At 41.7% G+C, this 19,788-nt stretch overlaps 1 protein-coding gene across 2 annotated transcripts in view; it reads right to left on the minus strand.

Annotated features, from left to right (window-relative positions):
- WDFY2 (WD repeat and FYVE domain containing 2) overlaps positions 1 to 19,788 on the minus strand; it is a 177,317-nt gene that overhangs the window by 77,262 nt on the left and 80,267 nt on the right. For both annotated transcript variants that reach the window (XM_030309887.2, XM_030309903.1), the window contains exon 3: positions 12,597 to 12,670. In XM_030309887.2, coding sequence (XP_030165747.1) covers positions 12,597 to 12,670 — 74 coding nt within the window. The remainder of the gene's footprint in view (positions 1 to 12,596; positions 12,671 to 19,788) is intronic.

Genomic DNA, 19,788 nt, shown 5'->3' on the forward strand with positions numbered 1-19,788 from the left:
CGCAGTCGGTTAAGCGTCCGACTTCAGCCAGGTCACGATCTCGCGGTCCGTGAGTTCGAGCCCCGCGTCAGGCTCCGGGCTGATGGCTCGGAGCCTGGAGCCTGTTTCCGATTCTGTGTCTCCCTCTCACTCTGCCCCTCCCCCGTTCATGCTCTGTCTCTCTCTGTCCCAAAAATAAAAATAAACATTGAAAAAAAAAAAAATTTTAAAAAAAAAAAAAAATTAAAAAAAAAAAACTGGAAACTTCCTCTGGAAACTACTACTGAGGTTCCAATTTATGTGAGACTCTCTACTGGGTACTGGAAATGGCCATGCAAATAATATGTTTGCTGCCTTCAAGTTGCTCAGGCAATGGAGGTTAAGAAAACAAGGAAATTAGCATTTATAAAATATCTCTTATTTACCAGACACTTTCAGGAACTCTATGTGTTATTTCATTTGATACACAATCATATACATGACACATACAGTGATACGTAAACTAGTACGTATCACTAAATACTAAAGTAAAAATTTGAACTAAGTGCTATGAGAACCCTTAAGAACCTTTTAACCCTGCCCTGGAGGATAGCAGGCTTCTCATAAGAATGGGTTTGGGGCTTTAAGTCAATTCTTAAAGGCAGGAAAGGGGCATCTGAGTGGATTAGTCAGTTATGCGTCTGACTCTTGGTTTCGGCTCAGGTCATGATCTCACGGTTTCATGAGTTCAAGCCCCACATCAGGCTCTGTGCTGACAGTGTGAAGCCTGCTTGGGATGCCAAGCAGTAAATGCCAATTTACTAAAGGGAAAAGGAGAAAGAGCATATGCTGGGGAAAAGGCAATGCTTTTTATTTAGAATACGCTAAACCAGAGGTGTCCTAGAGACTCCCAGGTAGGGATGCCAAGGGCATCAAGAGTCAGAGGTCAGGCTCAGGAGGACAGAATGGGCCCTGGTCTTGAGAACCAAAGATGTAGGGATTACCAGGCTGTAGGAGTAGAACACAAAGAAAGAGAAAGAGCACAAGGCAGGGCCCCAGAAGTGCTGACATCTTGGGCTCTACCAGAGAAAGGAAGAGCCAGTAGGAAAATCTAGACAGAACTCAAGGTTGACTAAATTTAAAATATCATACCAAATACCCAACCATGAAACCACGCAATCCACTGAAAGGCACCTGTCCAGCTCTTTTCCCTCCTATCCATGGTAGACAAGCTCTTGGCAGAAAAACCTGCCCTGTTGTGACTTCTCCCCATTCCAGGAAACCAGCTGGACCTGAGTTACTGCTGAGGATGGAAAAACAGTACTGTTCTATGTGTCAATATGGTTAGCAGTCTTTTTGCCACCGTGTAATTTGTTTCAATGAGCTTAAGGTCTCATACTGATTTTCCTATATATTTTTAATTTTTTTAATGTTTTTTTATTTTTGAAACAGAGAGACAGAGCATTACCAGGGGAGAGAAAGAGAGAGAAGGAGACACGGAATGCAAAGCAGGCTCTAGGCTCTGAGCTCTCAGCACAGAGCCCGACACGGGACTTGAACTCATGACCTGCAAGATCATGACCTGAGCTGAAGTCGGCCGCTTAAGTGACTGAGCCACCCAGGTGCCCCACTGATCATTATCTTCTGACACTAAACTAGTATATATAAAAATACAACATTCACTGATAACTGAGAGAAGAATTATTCCCCCATCCGTGAGGAGGCAGAACTGGAGACAAGTGGAATACAGAGCCTACATTCAAGGTGTAATGCCATAGGAGCAGCAAATAAACAGGGAGGGGCACAAACAAAAACTCCTCCAGGCTACCACTACCCTGAGTCACTGGAGTAAAACAAAGAAACACAGCCCTGCACTGAACCCCCACTGAACCCCAGGGACCAGGGCATACCTAATGCCACTCCCCTCTCCGCTGTCATAAGCTTCGAGCCAGCATGCAGGCAGCCTGTTTTCAAGAGTGTCTCAGATCACTGTGTGGGTGCAGTAGCACCAGGTGATAGCAATCCAGGGACAGTAAGGGCTATAAAAGAATAACTGCTTCTTTCACATATCTCGGCTCTAGTGAGTTCTCAAGCTTTATAGCAAAAGCATAAATGTCAGATGGCTCTTTGGGGGGCCGGTTTCATGACCGCTGTTGTCAAGGAACTTTAGGAGGAATGCCTTCAAAGGTGATTTATGTGGAAATGCCACATTGGTCCCTCTGGGCTCTGAACTTTGCCATCTAAATATCAGTGACATGAGAACCATGGCCCAGCTCTATAGTTTATATAAAAGATTAACTCTAAGTGAAAATCAGCACAATATTCGTGCACACAGAAAATATTCTCATATGCCTGGATGGAAATGGTTAAGAAAAGATTCATGAAACAAGACTGATTCCCAGTGTTGTAAAAATCTGCAGGACCACAGACAGCTGCCTGGACATGGGTCTATAAAACTCAGACTCCTAAATGAATAGAAAGTGACAGAGCCCTGATGGCTGGTAGCACCCCCTCCTCCCACACTTCTTCGTCTACTAGAGTGAGGGTGTCTCTTGTGATAAGAAATTTGCCATACCTTCTCCAAATATCATTCAGAGCATCTTCAGTAATCTGCACACCTCTCTGAGTTTAACCTTTTCCTGGGTGATGAAGGTTAAAATGGCAACAACTTAGATGAGAAATTTTTTGGCAGAAAAATTAGTACTTGAGAATCCCTGTTTTTTTGCAAATCACTGGTGAATTACTGTGGTGAGGCAGCAAAGATCAAAGATAGGACCAGAAATAAGTTGAACCATCCTATGGAGGATGCCACCATTAAGATGCTTCCTCCCCTTAGAACTGGCCTGCGAAATCCACATGACATGGACTTTCACCAAGTCTTCCCAGTGAAGAAGGAATTTTCCTTCTTGGAAATTTGGAAGTCTTGGAAAATTTCTGTTTTCCAATGGAAGATGCTATTGCTGCTAATGACAACGATGTGGAAAGTAGCCAATATCATGAAGCACTTGATATGCATGGGCACTGTTCGAAGTGCTTTATGTCTACTATGTCAGATAATCCTCACAACTCTGTAAAACAGTTATATTCTCCCCATTTTGCAGATGAGGAAACTGAAGCACAGAGAGTACAGCAACTTGTCCAGGATGACACAACTTGTGGGGAGATGTGATTGAATTAGAGCTGTGATTAAATTCAGGCAGTCTGATTCCAGTGCCTATGATCTTAACCTCTATATACTGTCAATGCAACAGACGACACTAATTAGCTCACTCATTAATTTCTCTGCAAATATTTACAGAGCACTTACAATTCATGGGCACTGCGCTGAGTGTCAAGGATGTAACAAAGAGTCAAGCAGATACAGTCACTGCCTTGTGGAGCTTATGCTGACTATTCATATTAATCAAGTAATCACACAAACAAGTATAAAATGGCAACTATGACAGTTGCTACAGAGGAGGGGCACTCAGTGCTATGAATACCTATAATCCAGTAATATGAACTATTGGAAGATCAAGGAAGACCTCCCCAAGGCAATGAAACTGAAACTGAGACCTGACGGATGAGCATTAAGTGGACAAGGAGAAAGGAAGCTCATTCAAGGCAGAGGCTCCATGAAAGGAAGGAAGCTGGTGAGCATAAGCAACCAAAAGTGGCCAAGGCTGAAACTCCAGAAGGGACAGCACGGAGCAAAAGGAGGATGTGGAGAATGGGACCCTGCCGGGTCACACGGGCCAAGTGAGGACTCTGGGCCTGTGTACTACGAGCAAGGGAAAGCCACTAACGTATTTGGCAGGGGATATGACAAGATCAAACATGTATTTTGAAAAGATTTTTCTAGGTCCAATATGGAAAACAGACTGGAGGAGGTAGAACGGACATGGGATGATCAGTGAGGAGGTCAACTGGGGGGTCCAAAGAGGCGAGATAAGCAGGGTGATGGGGTGGGGGAGGGTTGATAACAATGATGGTGATGATGTAGTGGAAGCTGAGAGGTATTTAGGAGGTAAAAACCAGTAAGTGATGGACTGGGCAGAGTCAAGTGAGAGTCAAGCAAAGAGGAGGGAGGATGACTCCAAAGAGACCTGGCTCACACAACCGAGTGGACAGTGGTTACACTCACAGACACAGGGAATGCTGAGAAAGACCAGATATGTATGGAGGCACAGGAGTCCGATTTTGGACCCGGTGAATTGGAGGTTCCTTTGAGATATTCAATAGGAAATATGAAGGAGTGGGAATGTCAGACAAAAGGTCGGAACAGAGATAAAAAGGTTGAGAGTTATTGTCACATGGGTAGCAAACGATGCCATGACATAGGCAAGGCATCCCAGAGAGGGAAGAAATGAGAGCCTAGAAGCAACACTGAACCAAAGCTGGCCAGAGGACATCCTAGGATGAGAACAGAGACAAAACAGAAAGTAGGAGGAAAACCAGGAAAGTGCTGCTGTGGATGTACACGGAGACTACTTCAGGAAGAAACAGCAGGGCGAACTGCTGCAGGCAGGTCAGACATGATGACGACTTAAAAATGTCAGCTGGACAGGGGCGCCTGGGTGGCTCAGTTGGTTAAGCATCCATCTCTTGGTTTCGGCTCAGGTCATGATCTCACAGTTCATGAGTTCGAGCCCCAGGTCGGGCTCTGTGCTGTCAGCGCGGAGCTTGCTTGGGATTCTCTCTCTCTCACGTCAACAAATAAATTTGAAAAAAACATTTTTTTTTTAATTGTCCGTTGGATAGATCCACGAGATCTTTTCTAACCATTGCCAGAGTTGTTTGGGTAACATGATGAATCTGACAGCCAGACTGTAGGGGTCTGAGTGGAGAGGGGAAATGAGGAAATGCAGGAAGGCACAACAGACAACTCTTGTGAGAAGTGTGATTATAAGGAGAGAAGAGAGACAGAACATTTGGTGAACAGGGAAGAGAGCTGTGATGTCTATGTCTATGTTTTTCATTAAAAACAAATGGACAGACAAACAAAAGCAAACCTTAAGTGTGTTTAAAAACCAGTGAGAAGGATCCAGGGAGGAGGGAGAGGTTATTGAGACAGAAGACTAACAGAAAGTTACTTGGAATGCATTACGCTCATCAATTCCTAGCCATTGCCTTTCTGAAACACAGATATACCCCTTGATGTGGCCGATATAAGAAGATGACCACCCTCTGAAATAGTAATACAATGTCCTCGTAAGGCCATCCTTTGTGGCAGATAACTCCTGGAGATAGTGTAAAATGATTTCAATCTACCATGTACTCTTACTGGGGCTCCTCAGTACCCGATTTAAAATACAGGGCAATCTGGGTGTTCTTACAGATATCCACGCTACAGGATCAGTTTCAAGGTGGAACCAAGGAGACCTTCAGAAATTTGTTATCGCAATGGAGAGGCCACAAAAGATCTTGGGGCCAAGAATGCTCTTGTCATCTGCAGTCACTACCACTTGACAAAGTTTTGCGATAACACAGGCACTGGACAAAAGATGATAGGATTACAAGTACAGTGACATAACTGGAGGAGAGAAGCTGGTCCTTGAGACATTCTAAGAAGGTCTGTGATCCACACAAATACTGACAACATAGTAACTCCCACAACAACAGTAAGTAGATTCTTTGACAAAACCATCTTCAGTGAATTATACTGTACGAATACATACTAAGGAACTGGAATGTCAGCACCCCAGGACTCTTCCTTCAAGCTAAGCAGGAAAAAAGTTAACTCTGTAAGTACAAAACTTGGAAGGCACCAGGATCTCCCCGGCAGGAGTGGCCCAACTGTATACTCCACTTGGGTACAGCTGAAATATTTTATTCATAGGCTACCTGTCATCACTGTAGAACATGACCTCACCTTTTGGGTTTGATCCCCGTAGGCTCATTACAACCCACAGTAATAAACAACTCATCCAAAATATCTCATTACATTAAAGGCTCAAATTCTTTTTTTTTTTTCCTCATCTTTTTAGCAGTGGCCAGATGCGTGAAATAACACAATCTCCCAATTCATTAATGACCATCCTAGAGCAATTCCTTGGTCTTTCTTAGTTGTATGAAAAAAAAAAAAAATTAGCCTGGTATCATGAGAAAAAAACCTGTCCAGAATCAGGGAAACCCTAGCTCTGCGACCACTATCTTAACATGTGACCTATCAATATGTCACTTAATCTAGGGGAGGGTGGCATGAGATGTAGAAGAATGAAGGTCCCTTTCAATTCTAATATTTTCTTATCTCCTCCAAGGGGATTTTGAATCATCTTCTTTTAATATCTTTGGATGCCTCTTCCTGAAGGCATCATATTGCAAATCTACAGAACTGTTTCCTAATCAACTGTTAGAACACCGTTAGAGAAATACTGTACATACAATCTCATCAGGTATCTTGAGTTGAACAGTGTCTTCCCCAAATTCATGGCCACCTAGAACCTCAGAATGTGACCTTACTTGGAACAAAGGTCTTTGCAGATGTAATTAGTTAAGATGAGATCATACGGGATTCGGGTGAGCTCTTAATCCAATGACTGGTGTCCTTATAAGAAGGACACATGTAAATACAGAGACACAGAGGAAGGGGACGTGAAGATGGAGGCAGGGATTGCAGTGACACATCTATGACCCAAGGAACAGTGAGGATTTCCAGCAACCACCAGAAACTAGGGAAAAACAAAAAAGGATTCTCTCCTCGAACCTCCAGAAGAAGCCCTGTCAACACCTTGATGGTGGACCTTTTGTCTCTAGAACTGTGAGAAAATAAATTCTGTTGTTAGAACAGCCTTAGGAAAGTAAAACACCAGGTACTGATACCCCGCAACTGGTAATGACTCCTCTTGCTCTCATGGCAAATACACGAGGACTAGTAAGGTGCTACCACACCTCAGACCATCTGAAAGTGGTAAAACTGAACTTGGGGAGTTCAAGATCCTGGTTTCAGATGACAAAAACAGCTCTGATGACTCTTCGGTTTCCTTCCAGTGGATGCCAAGTATTACACTTTCAAAAAGGTAATTGCTCCTTTTATTTGAAAAAAGTAATATCCTCTCTCGCAGAAACTACATTCCTCTCCCTTGAAGCTACTGGCCTTCTGGAAGGGGACACTTTTTGCTTCCCTGTGGCAACAAGACTCCTTGCTTCAGTGATTACTGTGACCTGTTATCCAGATTCCCTATCTATGAGATTCTGCCAAGCCCTACACCACACACCATGTGAAGCAGTTTCAGAATATACCATCTAGGGAATAAATACTGGTGACCACAGAGCAATGCTCTTGTAAAGCTGTTAATTTAATCGGTAGGATAGGAGTCTGTAAATAATAGGAAATGATGTGAGAAGGCATCTCCTTCAACAATCCCAAAAGTTCAACAGGGCCCTAATCTTGGTGGAAAAATGAGGCAATGCCAGATTTATGAACAGCACATTTTTGGGGGCTCACAAACTGTCAAGAACATGTTATGTGTCTGCTTAGGTTTCTTAGTGGTTTGCTTATTGCATCTCTGTTTACGAACTTCAAGAAGCAGAGTATGGACATCAAATTCTTCTATACGCCCCAAGTAGTCATGTAAAGAGGATTCGCTCGCACTGTGTCAGCCGTTGAGACCAATTTACCTTGCTGGTTACGTGGCCGGCTTTGGTGTTAGCATCCTGATGACCTAAATCGAAATGCCTTTCTTCCTTCATTCGACATTTTACAAAGCGACATTTTACAGTGGTCTAGCAACTCTGTGAGGACACAGACTGAAGCTGACGTGGGCTCTGACTTCAGGCAGTTCACAGTCTAGTGAAGGACACAGTCTCACCAACAAATGAGACAACATGCCCAAGGGCACTCAGGAAATGGAAATACAGTCGCCTACTGGGGAAGAACTGGGAAAGCCTTCAGCAGGAATTCTTTATGGACACAGAAGTGGCTCCGGGGCAGCGGTGTGGGATGAGGAGAAAGCCCAGGCTTCACAGGCACACACAGTTCCCAGCTCTGCTGAGCGCTGCTTCCTGGCTAAGTAAGCTGGAGAAGGCGTCTGAACTCTCCAGGCCTCGGTGTCCTTATCTGAGGAGCGTCCCCCCTCCGATTACTGTGCTACTGGGATGAGGCGACGTATGGAAGGCGGAGTGCCTGGGACACAGTGGATGCTCCATTCGTGTTGGGTTCTCTTTCCCTTTTCATTCCCTCGAGCAACCATGGGAACTAGCAGTAATACGTACTACGGGAACATCATAACCACAAGAACTACCAAAACAACAGCAACAAATCCATACGTGGTCGGTATCGTGTTTTTTGTACAATAATCACTATCTTGAATGCTACTCGTTATACAGATCAATCTTTTCTTCTCATCCGAAACTTACCATAAACACATATATGAAAACACTCTTCAGAGAACAGAGATTTATCATTTAGGGGCTTTGTCCAAAAACAAACAAACAAACAAACAAACAAACAACCTTCAATAAGTACGCATTTATCTGGCAAGATTTCAATAAAAACTCCGGCTGAAGCAGATAGTATATGTATTTCCCCAAACTGGCATATATACTTGGCTATGACTACAGCCATTATTCAGTAGGGTCGGTGAGCATCAGCTCAAGGAAGACCTTTCATTTCTGCGTGGATGTTTCCTCAGCCGCTATCCTCTCTGAATACCTTAGAGAGTCTTCCAGTGGTGCTGGAGGGAGAGCTTCCCCGTTAGGGTTCCAGCGTCTTCATAATTTAACCACCCACCCTGAGCCAGGGCCTTCACGACCAAACCCTATCCACCTTGTATACCTTATACTCCACTCCTCAGACTGGGTCACTTCTGTCCAAACATTCCCTGCCCTCTCTTACTGCCATGTTTTTGCCTCCTATGCCATTCACCTTGCCTGAAGTACCTTACCTTCCGATCTTCAGACAATGAAATCCTAGCCCAGTTCCTAAACCCAGCTCACATCCAGTCTCCACAGAGCTGACCTGGACCATTACCTCCCACCCTCTCCTGACCTCACTATCCTCACAACATCACACTCACTGGTGTCCCACTGCTGGGCTGTTTTTGGTTTTTTTTTTTTATTCTGTTACTTATTCCATACCTTCACTCTTCATTTTTTCCCAACCAAATAAGCTTTTTGAGACTAGGAGCCACAGGTTAGAATCGAGCATAATTCTTTCACACATTATTGATATTAAAATTTATTTGTGGGTCGGCTAGAATACTTGAGGCACTGTAATGAAAAATTTCAAAGTCCTACTTCAGCACTTAAAGCGGTTTGCACAATATGACTGACTTCTTTTGACATTAAAACAGATGACATTTCTGAAAACTCAAGATGAATTAAACTATCGGCATAACATTTTCCCCTGCAGAAGGAAATTCCGTTGCAACAAATATTTTGAAAGCAACAGAATTATACAAATAAAGTACCTCAGACTTTAAGCAGGTACTTATTACAGCCAGCTATATTAAATAATGTTTGTACGCTAGTCAACAACTTATTTAACAAATTATTCATCGAGTCCCTAATTTGTACAAGGAACCATACCGAGAGCCTCTGGGACGGGAGAGGAATAAAAGACAGGCCAAGTCCTCAACACTCAACACTTTAACGGAGAAGACAGACTTTAAAACTTTTATAAAACAAGGTGAAAAGAGCACTACGATATAGCTAACCTGCTGAGTAATGTGTGCGATTAATTTCACTTGGTGGGGCTTAGGAACCATCCGTCAAAACAAAACAAAACCAAAAAAGGAAAAGAGGACACTGGAACGAGGCACTGAGAGATAACTGGGACTCTGTAGACCAAGATGGCAGAAAGGGGGGTCCGGGTTGTAAGATTAGCAAGAGCAAAATGGACAGACATGGAAACACACCCTCAACCATCCTTGCTTCTCTCAGTTGGTGATGTAACCTGCTACCTCATGAGAAGTCGAAATGGCCCTTCCTCTCCTGTATCTCCCAACTGTGTCTGCCTTCTGCTCTCTCTCGACAGCTTCCTCACTCTTCACCAAAGCTAAATTCTCCTAGTCGTTCAGGCCCCTCCGGCTGCTGTCTAATGTCTCATCTTGTTGCAGGCTCACCCTCCCTCTCCTTCCCTTTGTGGACAAATGTCTGAAAGAATGGTCTCCATTGTCTCTACTCCATTTCTTTTTTTTTTTTTAATTTTTTTTTTTTAACGTTTTATTTATTTTTGACCCAGGGAGAGACAGAGCATGAACAGGGGAGGGTCAGAGAGAGGGAGACACAGAATCTGAAATAGGCTCCAGGCTCTGAGCTGTCAGCACAGAGCCCGACGCGGGGCTCGAACTCACAGACCACGAGATCATGACCTGAGCCGAAGTCGGCCGCTTAACCGACGGAGCCACCCAGGCGCCCCTGTCTCTACTCCATTTCTAATTCACTCAGTTACATAAGGTTAACTGCCTCTTGAATCTTTTTTACCCAGTAAAATAAAGACAAACAAGGGTATGCTTTCTGATTTCCTCCTTTGTTTTAAAATAAGTTAACCAATAATAATAATAATAATAATAATAATAATAAGTTAACCAATATTTTTAAAAAACTTATTTGCTATATTCAGGAAACAGAGAATGTATAGTCTCTGCATAGGATTTCTCATGTCCAGAAGGTAAACTATTATGCAGCTGAGACTCTGTGTAAGTATTTTCAGTGAAGAAGCTGTTATTGTCATGACCTGAAACAATCCCTTCTCTCCATGTGCCTTTCCCTAACTCAGCTCTTCACGGTTCTGCCGATGAGAATAGGTAGGGTAGACAACTCCTCCTCTTCAAAAGCATAAAACAGGCACTTTTAAGGAAATGATGTCATACTAGCTGGGTCCTCCATCTTTTCTAGAAGATCGGGGTACGGTAAGGTTTGGTTATCTCCACGCCGTACTGACACACCTACAGAGGCAGCCCAGTCTGGCCCCTGATTTATGTTCTGCTTCACTGGCAGTTTCATTTACTAAAGGAATAATGGCTGAGGTGGTCTCGCCTCTTATATACGATAAATAGCCAGAACTCTCCATAACTTACTTTGCTCACCTTTCTTGCCTTCAAAGCCAAATTTATCGGCACCCATTAGCCACCTACACGGATTTCAAACAATGCAAAGACTCACCCATATGTTATATACATGTCCGTCTTCATGGACAGTGAGTGTTACATACACTAGTCCATGAACTGTTGGACAATATATAGATCTGAGCTCCTCTTTGCAGATTTCCTTTGTAGTGAACACTTCAGTTCACTGAACAATCCAGTTACCCCCCACTTCATCTTTTAAAAATAAATTTATCCCCCACATACCCCACTTTTTAAAAATAACTCTCCTTAAAGCAGACGAAGTTCTGTAGCATGCACTTCTCTTCTGTCCTCCTACAGAACAGTTTACAGACCTAGCAAATGCATTGGATATGATAGAAATTCCGTAAAATATTTGTCAACAGGAAGCTTTATGTTTAACAATATTGCTAAAATTTCCATACAGGTCACCGAACAAATGTTCTGACGAAGACCAAATGGAAAATTTCAGGCCCACCTCTTCAGACCCCTTGTAAGAATCAGGTTAAGATTACAGATGGAAACCCACATTCCATATGTCTAAATATTTAAAAGTTATGTATCAAGTTAAACTATTAAATAAAATATGGTCTCTTCCTCCAATCTTGACAAATATACCTTAAACCACCTGGAGGTACAGGAACGAATTCAGAATTTTTAGACTCCTTGAAGTTTTACAATATAGTACAAGCTCTAAGCTGTCTGGGGTCAGGAAAATGCCAGTGTGGGTACTCAGAACATGGGGGTGGGTGGAGTGAGGGCATAAGCTGAACACACACCCTTGATCCCTCAGGTCCTTCATCCTATGGGGAAATGTGGCCAGAATAGGCTCCTCTAATTCACAGGTCCTAAAGCAGAGCCTCTCTTGCTGGGACTGAAGGAAATACTGGGTAATTTACCAAACTGGAGAGTTTACCAGATCAGTCTTGTTACACTTAGTTAATACACTAGCTGAAACTAAACATATAAAAAGATGATAAAGTAAGTAGTAAAGCCTGAAATTCCAATCCCTAATCACTTCAGCTCCCTCAAGCTCTATAATAAAAGAGTCTAATATTTATCTCAATCTACCCTACAGCCTAATGTAGATTCTGTGCCTTCTTTACAAATTTATACAGTTGACAGAACTCCATTCACACACTAGAGGGAGTTAAGACAAGAGGGAGCAAAAGAAGAGAGCAAGGAGAAAAACATCAAGTATCAAAGATCAGACATGCAGGTCTAAGAAGACATTTCCCTTGTGCTGTCACTTGTCTGAGGAAGCATATGACACCATGATTAACCATCTGATCAAAGCCGTGAGTATCACAGGCTGCTGTCACTAGCACACAGATTCATGTAGTTCATTCACTGGCCTCATAAAGCTCCTATTCTAGCCACTGTGTCCACGGGAAGGCAAGCTCAACCTTGTCAACGTTCCAACTGAGACTCACACGGACTCTCCCTACACCTTGCCGTAATCTGCCGCGCTGCACTTTCCACTTCACTTCGCAAGAACATTAATTTGTTAATTTGCAAAAAACTAACAAATAACTCTCATCACAATACATATATACGCACTCCACAAGAAGGGAAGTATTTCAACTGGAAATCTTATTTATGTGTACTTACTGAGATTGTACCATTGTCTAGACCTATGGACAGTCTTCTTGTTTCCGGGTTAAAAGACATGCATGAACATGGAGCTGAAAGAAATGAACATGTTGATGAAATTAACAAAATGATGATTCTCATCGATTCAGGAGCGACTAACTAGCTAAAAGCGTGTGGCTATTTTTTCCCCACGATTTCCTGAAAAACAGTTCATTTAACGCCCACTCACCGAAAAATAAAAACAGTAATTTTACACCAACCCCCAGTTTTTGAGTTATCCTTTTAATGAATGTAACAAGTAAGATGCTCTCAAACTGGACTAGTTCCAATGGGCTTAGTCTCGGCTGTTCTGTCAGTATCGAGTCTAAGTTTGCTTGACTAGGTTACCAATATTTTGTACTGTGTACTCCCTCTGTTACCCGTCTATCTCTTCCACTCACACCCTATCTTTAATAGAAACAACCTCAACCAGGGGTAAAAAAAGAGATCTTATAATTCCCTCCTCCCCCCCCCCCCCACCACATATACACACTAGTATAAAAGTCTATTTTTTGATTTAGAATTGACTCAGGGCATGTGGACTAACAGAAGTTTTTTACTCTCAGCATTCAAGGCAGCTAACTGAAAAAAGACTGAGGATCTGTCTCAATTTAAGAGAGAACCAACTGGACACAGGGCCAGGCTCTGTAGAAAAGAAATCCGGTCTGGACAGGGCCTCCCTGTGCTGCAAAATTGGCTACTACCTGAGTATACCTGAGCCCAAGTAAACTAAGCATACTTGGAAGCCAATGTGGCCAAGAAGTGCTTGCTCAACAGTCGGCATCCGGGTTCCTACACTGGCTCATAAGAATAGGGCCTGTTGACAATTTATCCTACACTGAAATCGCTGTTGTGCAAATGAGTCCAACACCAATTCTTAAATTTCTCCCCGACCTTCACAGTGGCCCTGCTCATCATCAAATCGTATTCAGCCTCAAATATTTTTATTCCTACTTTTTACAGTTACGGTTAGACGTCGTACTCAAGGTCACACAGGGAAAAAAAGTTGGAGAAGGTTCAAAGACATAATTCATATACACAGTCCCATTTTGAAATATGTAACTTAGATTATCTCGAAACTAAATTCTAAAAGAATTTCAAGTTCTACTAACAGAGCTACTTCATGAACACATCACTTAGTAACATTTTTTTCGTTCTCTATAAAAGGACCCTGAACAACAGAAAAGATCTTCCAAACTACAAGTATTTATTTTCTAGTTTTTAATGATATGTTCAGAAAATAGAAACACAAAAAATCATCCCCACACACACAACCTCCACCAGTACAACAGAGAATCTTCTCTCTGATTAGCCACAAAATTAAACTAGATTCCCAAAAGTACACTGCTGAAAAAAGTAGTCAAATGATATTTAATGTGCTGCCCTAGGAAAGTCATCCTTACTCGCCCATGGCCCGTGAAATATGTTGGCACAATTTCTAGACAGGTGCTAACATGCCAGGTCTTACAGCCTGTAACATGCGTGCAGAATTAAAATCTAATGATTTCATGGGAAATCATCATGTTAGCTGAAAAGAACAACAAAAAAATATATGTTGTTACTACAACTACATAAAGTACATAGACACCTAAAAACATACATGGAAAAATGAAACGGCTTTTGTGTTTGTGTGACAAGTTCATTTTTTAAAAAATATTTTCAATGTTTATTTTTGAGAGAGAGAGAAAAAAGAATGAGTGGGGGAGGGGCAGAAAGAGAAGGAGTCACAAAACCCAAAGCAGGCTCCAGGCTCTGAGCTGTCAGCACAGAGCCCAAGGTGGGGCTCAAACTCACGAACGGCGAGATCATGACCTGAGCTGAAGCCGGATACTTAACCAACTGAGCCACCCAGGCACCCCCAAATTCATTTCTATAATATTGTCTTTAATCTTATTATTTCGCTATTCCTCTTGAAAGTTTTAAATATCTAATGGCTTATTAAGATACGGGCATGAACATATGAAGCAAAACTTAATTGCAGCCCAAAGGGCTATATACACTAGTCAAGAATAACCTCATCACTTAGCTGCCCGCCTGACCATAGAAAAGTCTTATCTGTGTGATTTCCTCCAAAGTTCGTATCTAGTTATGGAACAGTTAGAAAACCCACTGATCTCTGAATGTGATTTAAAAGACTTTTTAACAGCACTGCACAGGCTACCCTGACATCTACATTGCTATTTCTTTATTCCTGGATTTCTTATCCCCTTTACTAAATTTCTTGTTATTCTTTTTTTTTTTTTTTAGTGTTTATTTTGGGGGGAGAGTGCAAGCAGGGGAGATCATGACCTGAGCCGAGATCAAGACTGAGCCACCCAGGTGCCCCTTGTTATTCTTTTAATGAGAATTTAGAATGCTTACTATGTTCCAGGCATATGATACAATTATATATAAGGTATCAGAGCTGTCATCAAGGAATTTATAGACTGTGACACCAACCATGTATAGGAACTGTTAAACCCATCCCAATGTCACCACTATGGTCCAAATCACTTTATGTTCACAGTAAGAAACACCACCAGAATTCAAAAGGAAAAGACCTTTCTCATAAAGTCCCATAAACAAAATAAATTTAGAAATCCTGCTGTTCTAGAACCCATATGCTTGAACCCAAGATGGTTCTAGACAGCGGAATGCCAGAGCTAACGAGCACTAGCTTCTGGGTGCCCCCCCAAAGACAAAACCACTTCTTCGAGGCGGGCATTATTGGTAAAACACCAAGCAGACCTGTGGGAGGGCAAGGGGAGTGTTTACGGAAAGACTTTTGGCAGGTGAACCTTATGATGCTCCTCAAACCATTTCCGAACTGTGATACTCTCACAGCAAAAGGCCCTGGGTTGATTACCCATAGGCCCTGGCAGGACCAAGGAGGCAGGGAGTGAACTGAAAAGAATACTGATGGCTATATTTGTTGTGACAATAAATGTCTTTCCTTTTGGGAAACGGGGGGAGTACACAGATTGACACAGATATCCTTCTAACTTCAACTCACCAGAGATTAACAAAAAAAGCAACCTCTGAAAGACTGGTGTTACGACCCATTCAAAATGGGCTCTTATCCAGGTCACGATCTCGCGGTCCGTGAGTTCGAGCCCCGCGTCAGGCTCTGGGCTGATGGCTCAGAGCCTGGAGCCTGTTTCCGATTCTGTGTCTCCCTCTCTCTCTGCCCCTCCCCCGTTCATGCTCTGTCTCTCTCTGTCCCAAAAATAAATAAACGTTGGAAAAAAAAAAATTAAAAAAAAAAAAATGGGCTCTTATCCATGCAAGGAAATATCAAAGGGGCAAAATTGTCTGGGGAAGGATAATAAGACACAGTAAATTCTGGCCAAATGGTAAAAGGAATCCCCCAGCAGGAAGAATTAGGAAGACACAAATAAAATATGATTTAAGGGGCGCCTGGGTGGCGCAGTCGGTTGAGCGTCCGACTTCAGCCAGGTCACGATCTCGCGGTCCGTGAGTTCGAGCCCCGCGTCGGGCTCTGTGCTGACTGCTCAGAGCCTGGAGCCTGTTTCCGATTCTGTGTCTCCCTCTCTCTCTGCCCCTCCCCCGTTCATGCTCTGTCTCTCTCTGTCCCAAAAATAAATAAACGTTGAAAAAAAAAATTTTTTTAAAATAAAATAAAATATGATTTAAGCACAATATTTGTAGCTGGGTTGCAAAAATGTGATGTTTCACAAATAAGAATTCAGCTTTAAATGATGTGAAACTAATAATTCATAAGTCAATAAGGAAATAATTGCTCTATCTGATGGTTGAAAGTTGAGGTCAGAGACGAAATGGCCGAGAGACTTCTATAAGACCACCTTGCACTGGCTTTCTCCAAAGGCTCAGTGAAATGTCTGACCAGACCCATAAAATTAAAATACAGTCCCTCCACTGACCACCTCCATCAAAACTGCATCCTCGAACTCTAGATGAGATAAACACACCATGATACAAGACATGAAGATATATTTACTTCCTCCACCTTTAAGTGTTTCCCCACGAGAAAGGATAACCACACTTCGTAAGCTTTGTGGGGTGACCCCCCATCTGCCAAGGCCTCCCATATACATCATCTGTATGTGGTTTGCCTGGGACTGCTCCCACACAAACCCAGTAAGTGAAAATCAAGGCCTTGCCACTGGTCTGTTGATGTTCTATCGTTAGCTTCCTATTTTTTCCCCCACGTTTCTTAAAACCTAAGGGAAAAAAATGCCCACAATTTATTTCTCAATAAAATAGTACAAGAATTCATTTCCATGCTATCTGATTAAGACTTGCCACCCCTCTTTGCTGTTTCAGACTGAGGACAGACAGAAGAAGTGTATTTGGCAGAATTTTAGGAAGCAAGATAATAAAAGGTACAAAGAAGATGGAAAAGAAATTTGTGCAGGCCTGTGAGTACTGAAAAATAATAATCTCTTATGTAAGTACCAGGACTTTAGACCTTGATGGCTTGTTAATACCTTATTTTAAAAATTAAACACTTTCATAATATCGAGCATTTTTAAAATGAAATCTTTGTAATTTCAGGCAGGTAGTCAGCTTAAGGTTTAGGGAAAACTAAAATAAAGAGAAACCCCAGTCTGGGTGATTATATTAATGACCATACAATTTGAAGGAGGAAAAGCTCAAGAGATATAAGCCCTAGACAAAGGAAACTCAAGAATCCCACATCAACCTCAACAGAGTCAGTAATTAAGTGGATTACGGAGAAACTGGCTACTTGTATTTCTAATACTTTTACCCCTCAAGTGGTCTCAAAAAGTATATTTATGGCTCCTACTTTTTAAAAGGAGTATATATAGTTGAGAGAAGGCATTCTCAAAATACTCCTACTGGGGGGAAAGTTACCTATTTTCTGTTATTTATACCTAGAACTCCTTCATTTTGTGGCTGATTTATTTTCTGTCCTTTGCTTATTGGTTGACCTTTGCTCAAATAAACACAAGTTTCTCTGAAGGTTGAGCTGCGGATTTCCAGCACACCGAGCGCTGTACAACGGCAAAGGCACTGCTCGTCAGCCCGCACTGATCTTCACGGGATGTTCCAGTGGTCACTTGGAAACTAAACAAACAGCGGCGCTTCCGTGAGCAGAACTTCAGGTGTTAAACACACCCTGATCAAGTCAGATATCGGGATCCTCCAATAAGAGGACTTCCAGGAGCACCCCACCACTGCACAGCAGAGATCTCACCCACAGACACGATCTCCTTCAGTACTGGTTGTCACAACTCAGTATTTATTAGGTTTATAATGCTCAACCGTGTTTTACTTAATATATTAAGAACACGTAGATGTAGGACTTCAACTGCCTAGCATTAAAAAGCATTTTTCATTTCAATCAACTATTTTAGGCACTCTACTAAAATTAAACCACTTGTTTTCTTTTAATTTAGTCTGGGTAACATCAGCAAAATCACAGTGACTTATCAGTGGTCATTTTTTCTCTCCGACAAGTTTTAAGTTATCACTACAAGTTTAAGATCTAAGTACAGTAAATTTTAAAATACTCTGCCATATGAAAATCAAACAAGAGTATGCTAAGTAAATGTTATAATTATTCAGATTAATTGACATCTGTTATCTTTAGCTTAGATAATCCACATTTTCATTTCCATTAAAAATCAGAAGTTCCTTAAGCACATTTTCTTCTTAGTAAGTACAGAACTAAAATATCAGATTACACAATTATTTTTGAAAATGTAAATAGTAAAAACAGTAAACTGGCTTTACATGTGGTTCTATAATATAACCTATACCGAAAGAAACGAAGAAAGGAACCAAGGAGTAAATTGAAATAAGGTATAAAATATTAGGATGAGCATTCCCAATTATACCCAAATCCCCTAGCCCACCAAGAAAGTCCCTTGATGGAGTTAAAGATGTTGTCTAAAAGTCACCAAAATAATCACTACCTGATAAAAACAGAACTTCATTATTTTAAATTCATTATTTTAAATACCTTTCAACCACTAATCTATCCATATGGGTTTGGCCCCAAAACTCTAATAAACCCAGAAGACGTGGGACAACGCACAACGAGCTCCATACAAAGTCTTAAATTACAGAAAGTTCTCCTTTGACCAATGGGCAAATGGACATTTGCAATATACATACAAAATAAGTCATTTCCATCCTAGGTATAAAGCATATGAACATATTAATCATTCTAATTTTCTACAGCCTCAATTTCAAGTTATCTGTCGCTGTAGGACTGAAGTCCCAACACACAGGAAAAGGAAGCCAATCCAGCCACAACCTCACAAATCCCCATTGGGTTAAGATCAGCAATAACAGTATATATATTGCTAAATACCAAGAACCTGAAAGTGCAAATTACTTATTTAATACATCTCATAACCAAAAATGTTTTTGCAAATCTGAGATCAAAGCTAATGACAGTGTATTCAACGGGCTTCAGAGTAGAGAAAAATGTAAAGGACTTGCCTGAAGTGACTCAGCAAATTGGTATCAAAAACGAAAATCAAATTCCAGTTTCCCACCCTGGCAGAGGTTCTAACCTACAAGCTATTTTGAAAACATTAAAAAAAAAAAATACATATTTTTGGGTGAATTTAAGGTAAACAGTATGTCTATGTCCAAACGTCATCTATTTGTTTTAACTAATAAGATAATTCATTTAATGCATTCCCCACCTCATTTCACAAAGAATTTGAAGAGACTTTAAAAGTAGATACAATAAAACCAAATCATAGAAATAAGCAAAAAGTCATGACAAGGAAAACAGGTGTAAGAACAGAAAGAAAATTGGAATAAAGATCTGTTGGCAAACGATAGGTTCCATGTGTCACATTATCCACAAGGACCATGAATCGGGTCCTTAGAGCTGTCCCTCCCAACCTTTTTCACCTCACGATATACAGAAAACTAGATCTGAACAGCCACTGGAATAAATGGAAGAGATTCCTAGAGCCCAGACGACTGGATTTCCCCTGCGCAGCTAAGGAGACCAGTTCTCAGGGTCTGTAATCCATTTGGATGATCCCAACATGATGCAGCACATGGGCTGGTAATTTCTGTCTTAGAGAAAGCAAAGGGTTTCTGGCCCTCTTAGCGCTTCTTCAAAGGAGCACTGAGCATTACAGTAGACAATTTCTTCAAAAACAGCCATAAAGCATTGCATATATGCACACACCAGTGCGAGCCGAGGGCATGTAGAATGAAG

The sequence above is a fragment of the Lynx canadensis genome, chromosome A1 (genome assembly GCF_007474595.2).
Source record: "Lynx canadensis isolate LIC74 chromosome A1, mLynCan4.pri.v2, whole genome shotgun sequence".
NCBI lineage: Eukaryota > Metazoa > Chordata > Mammalia > Carnivora > Felidae > Lynx > Lynx canadensis.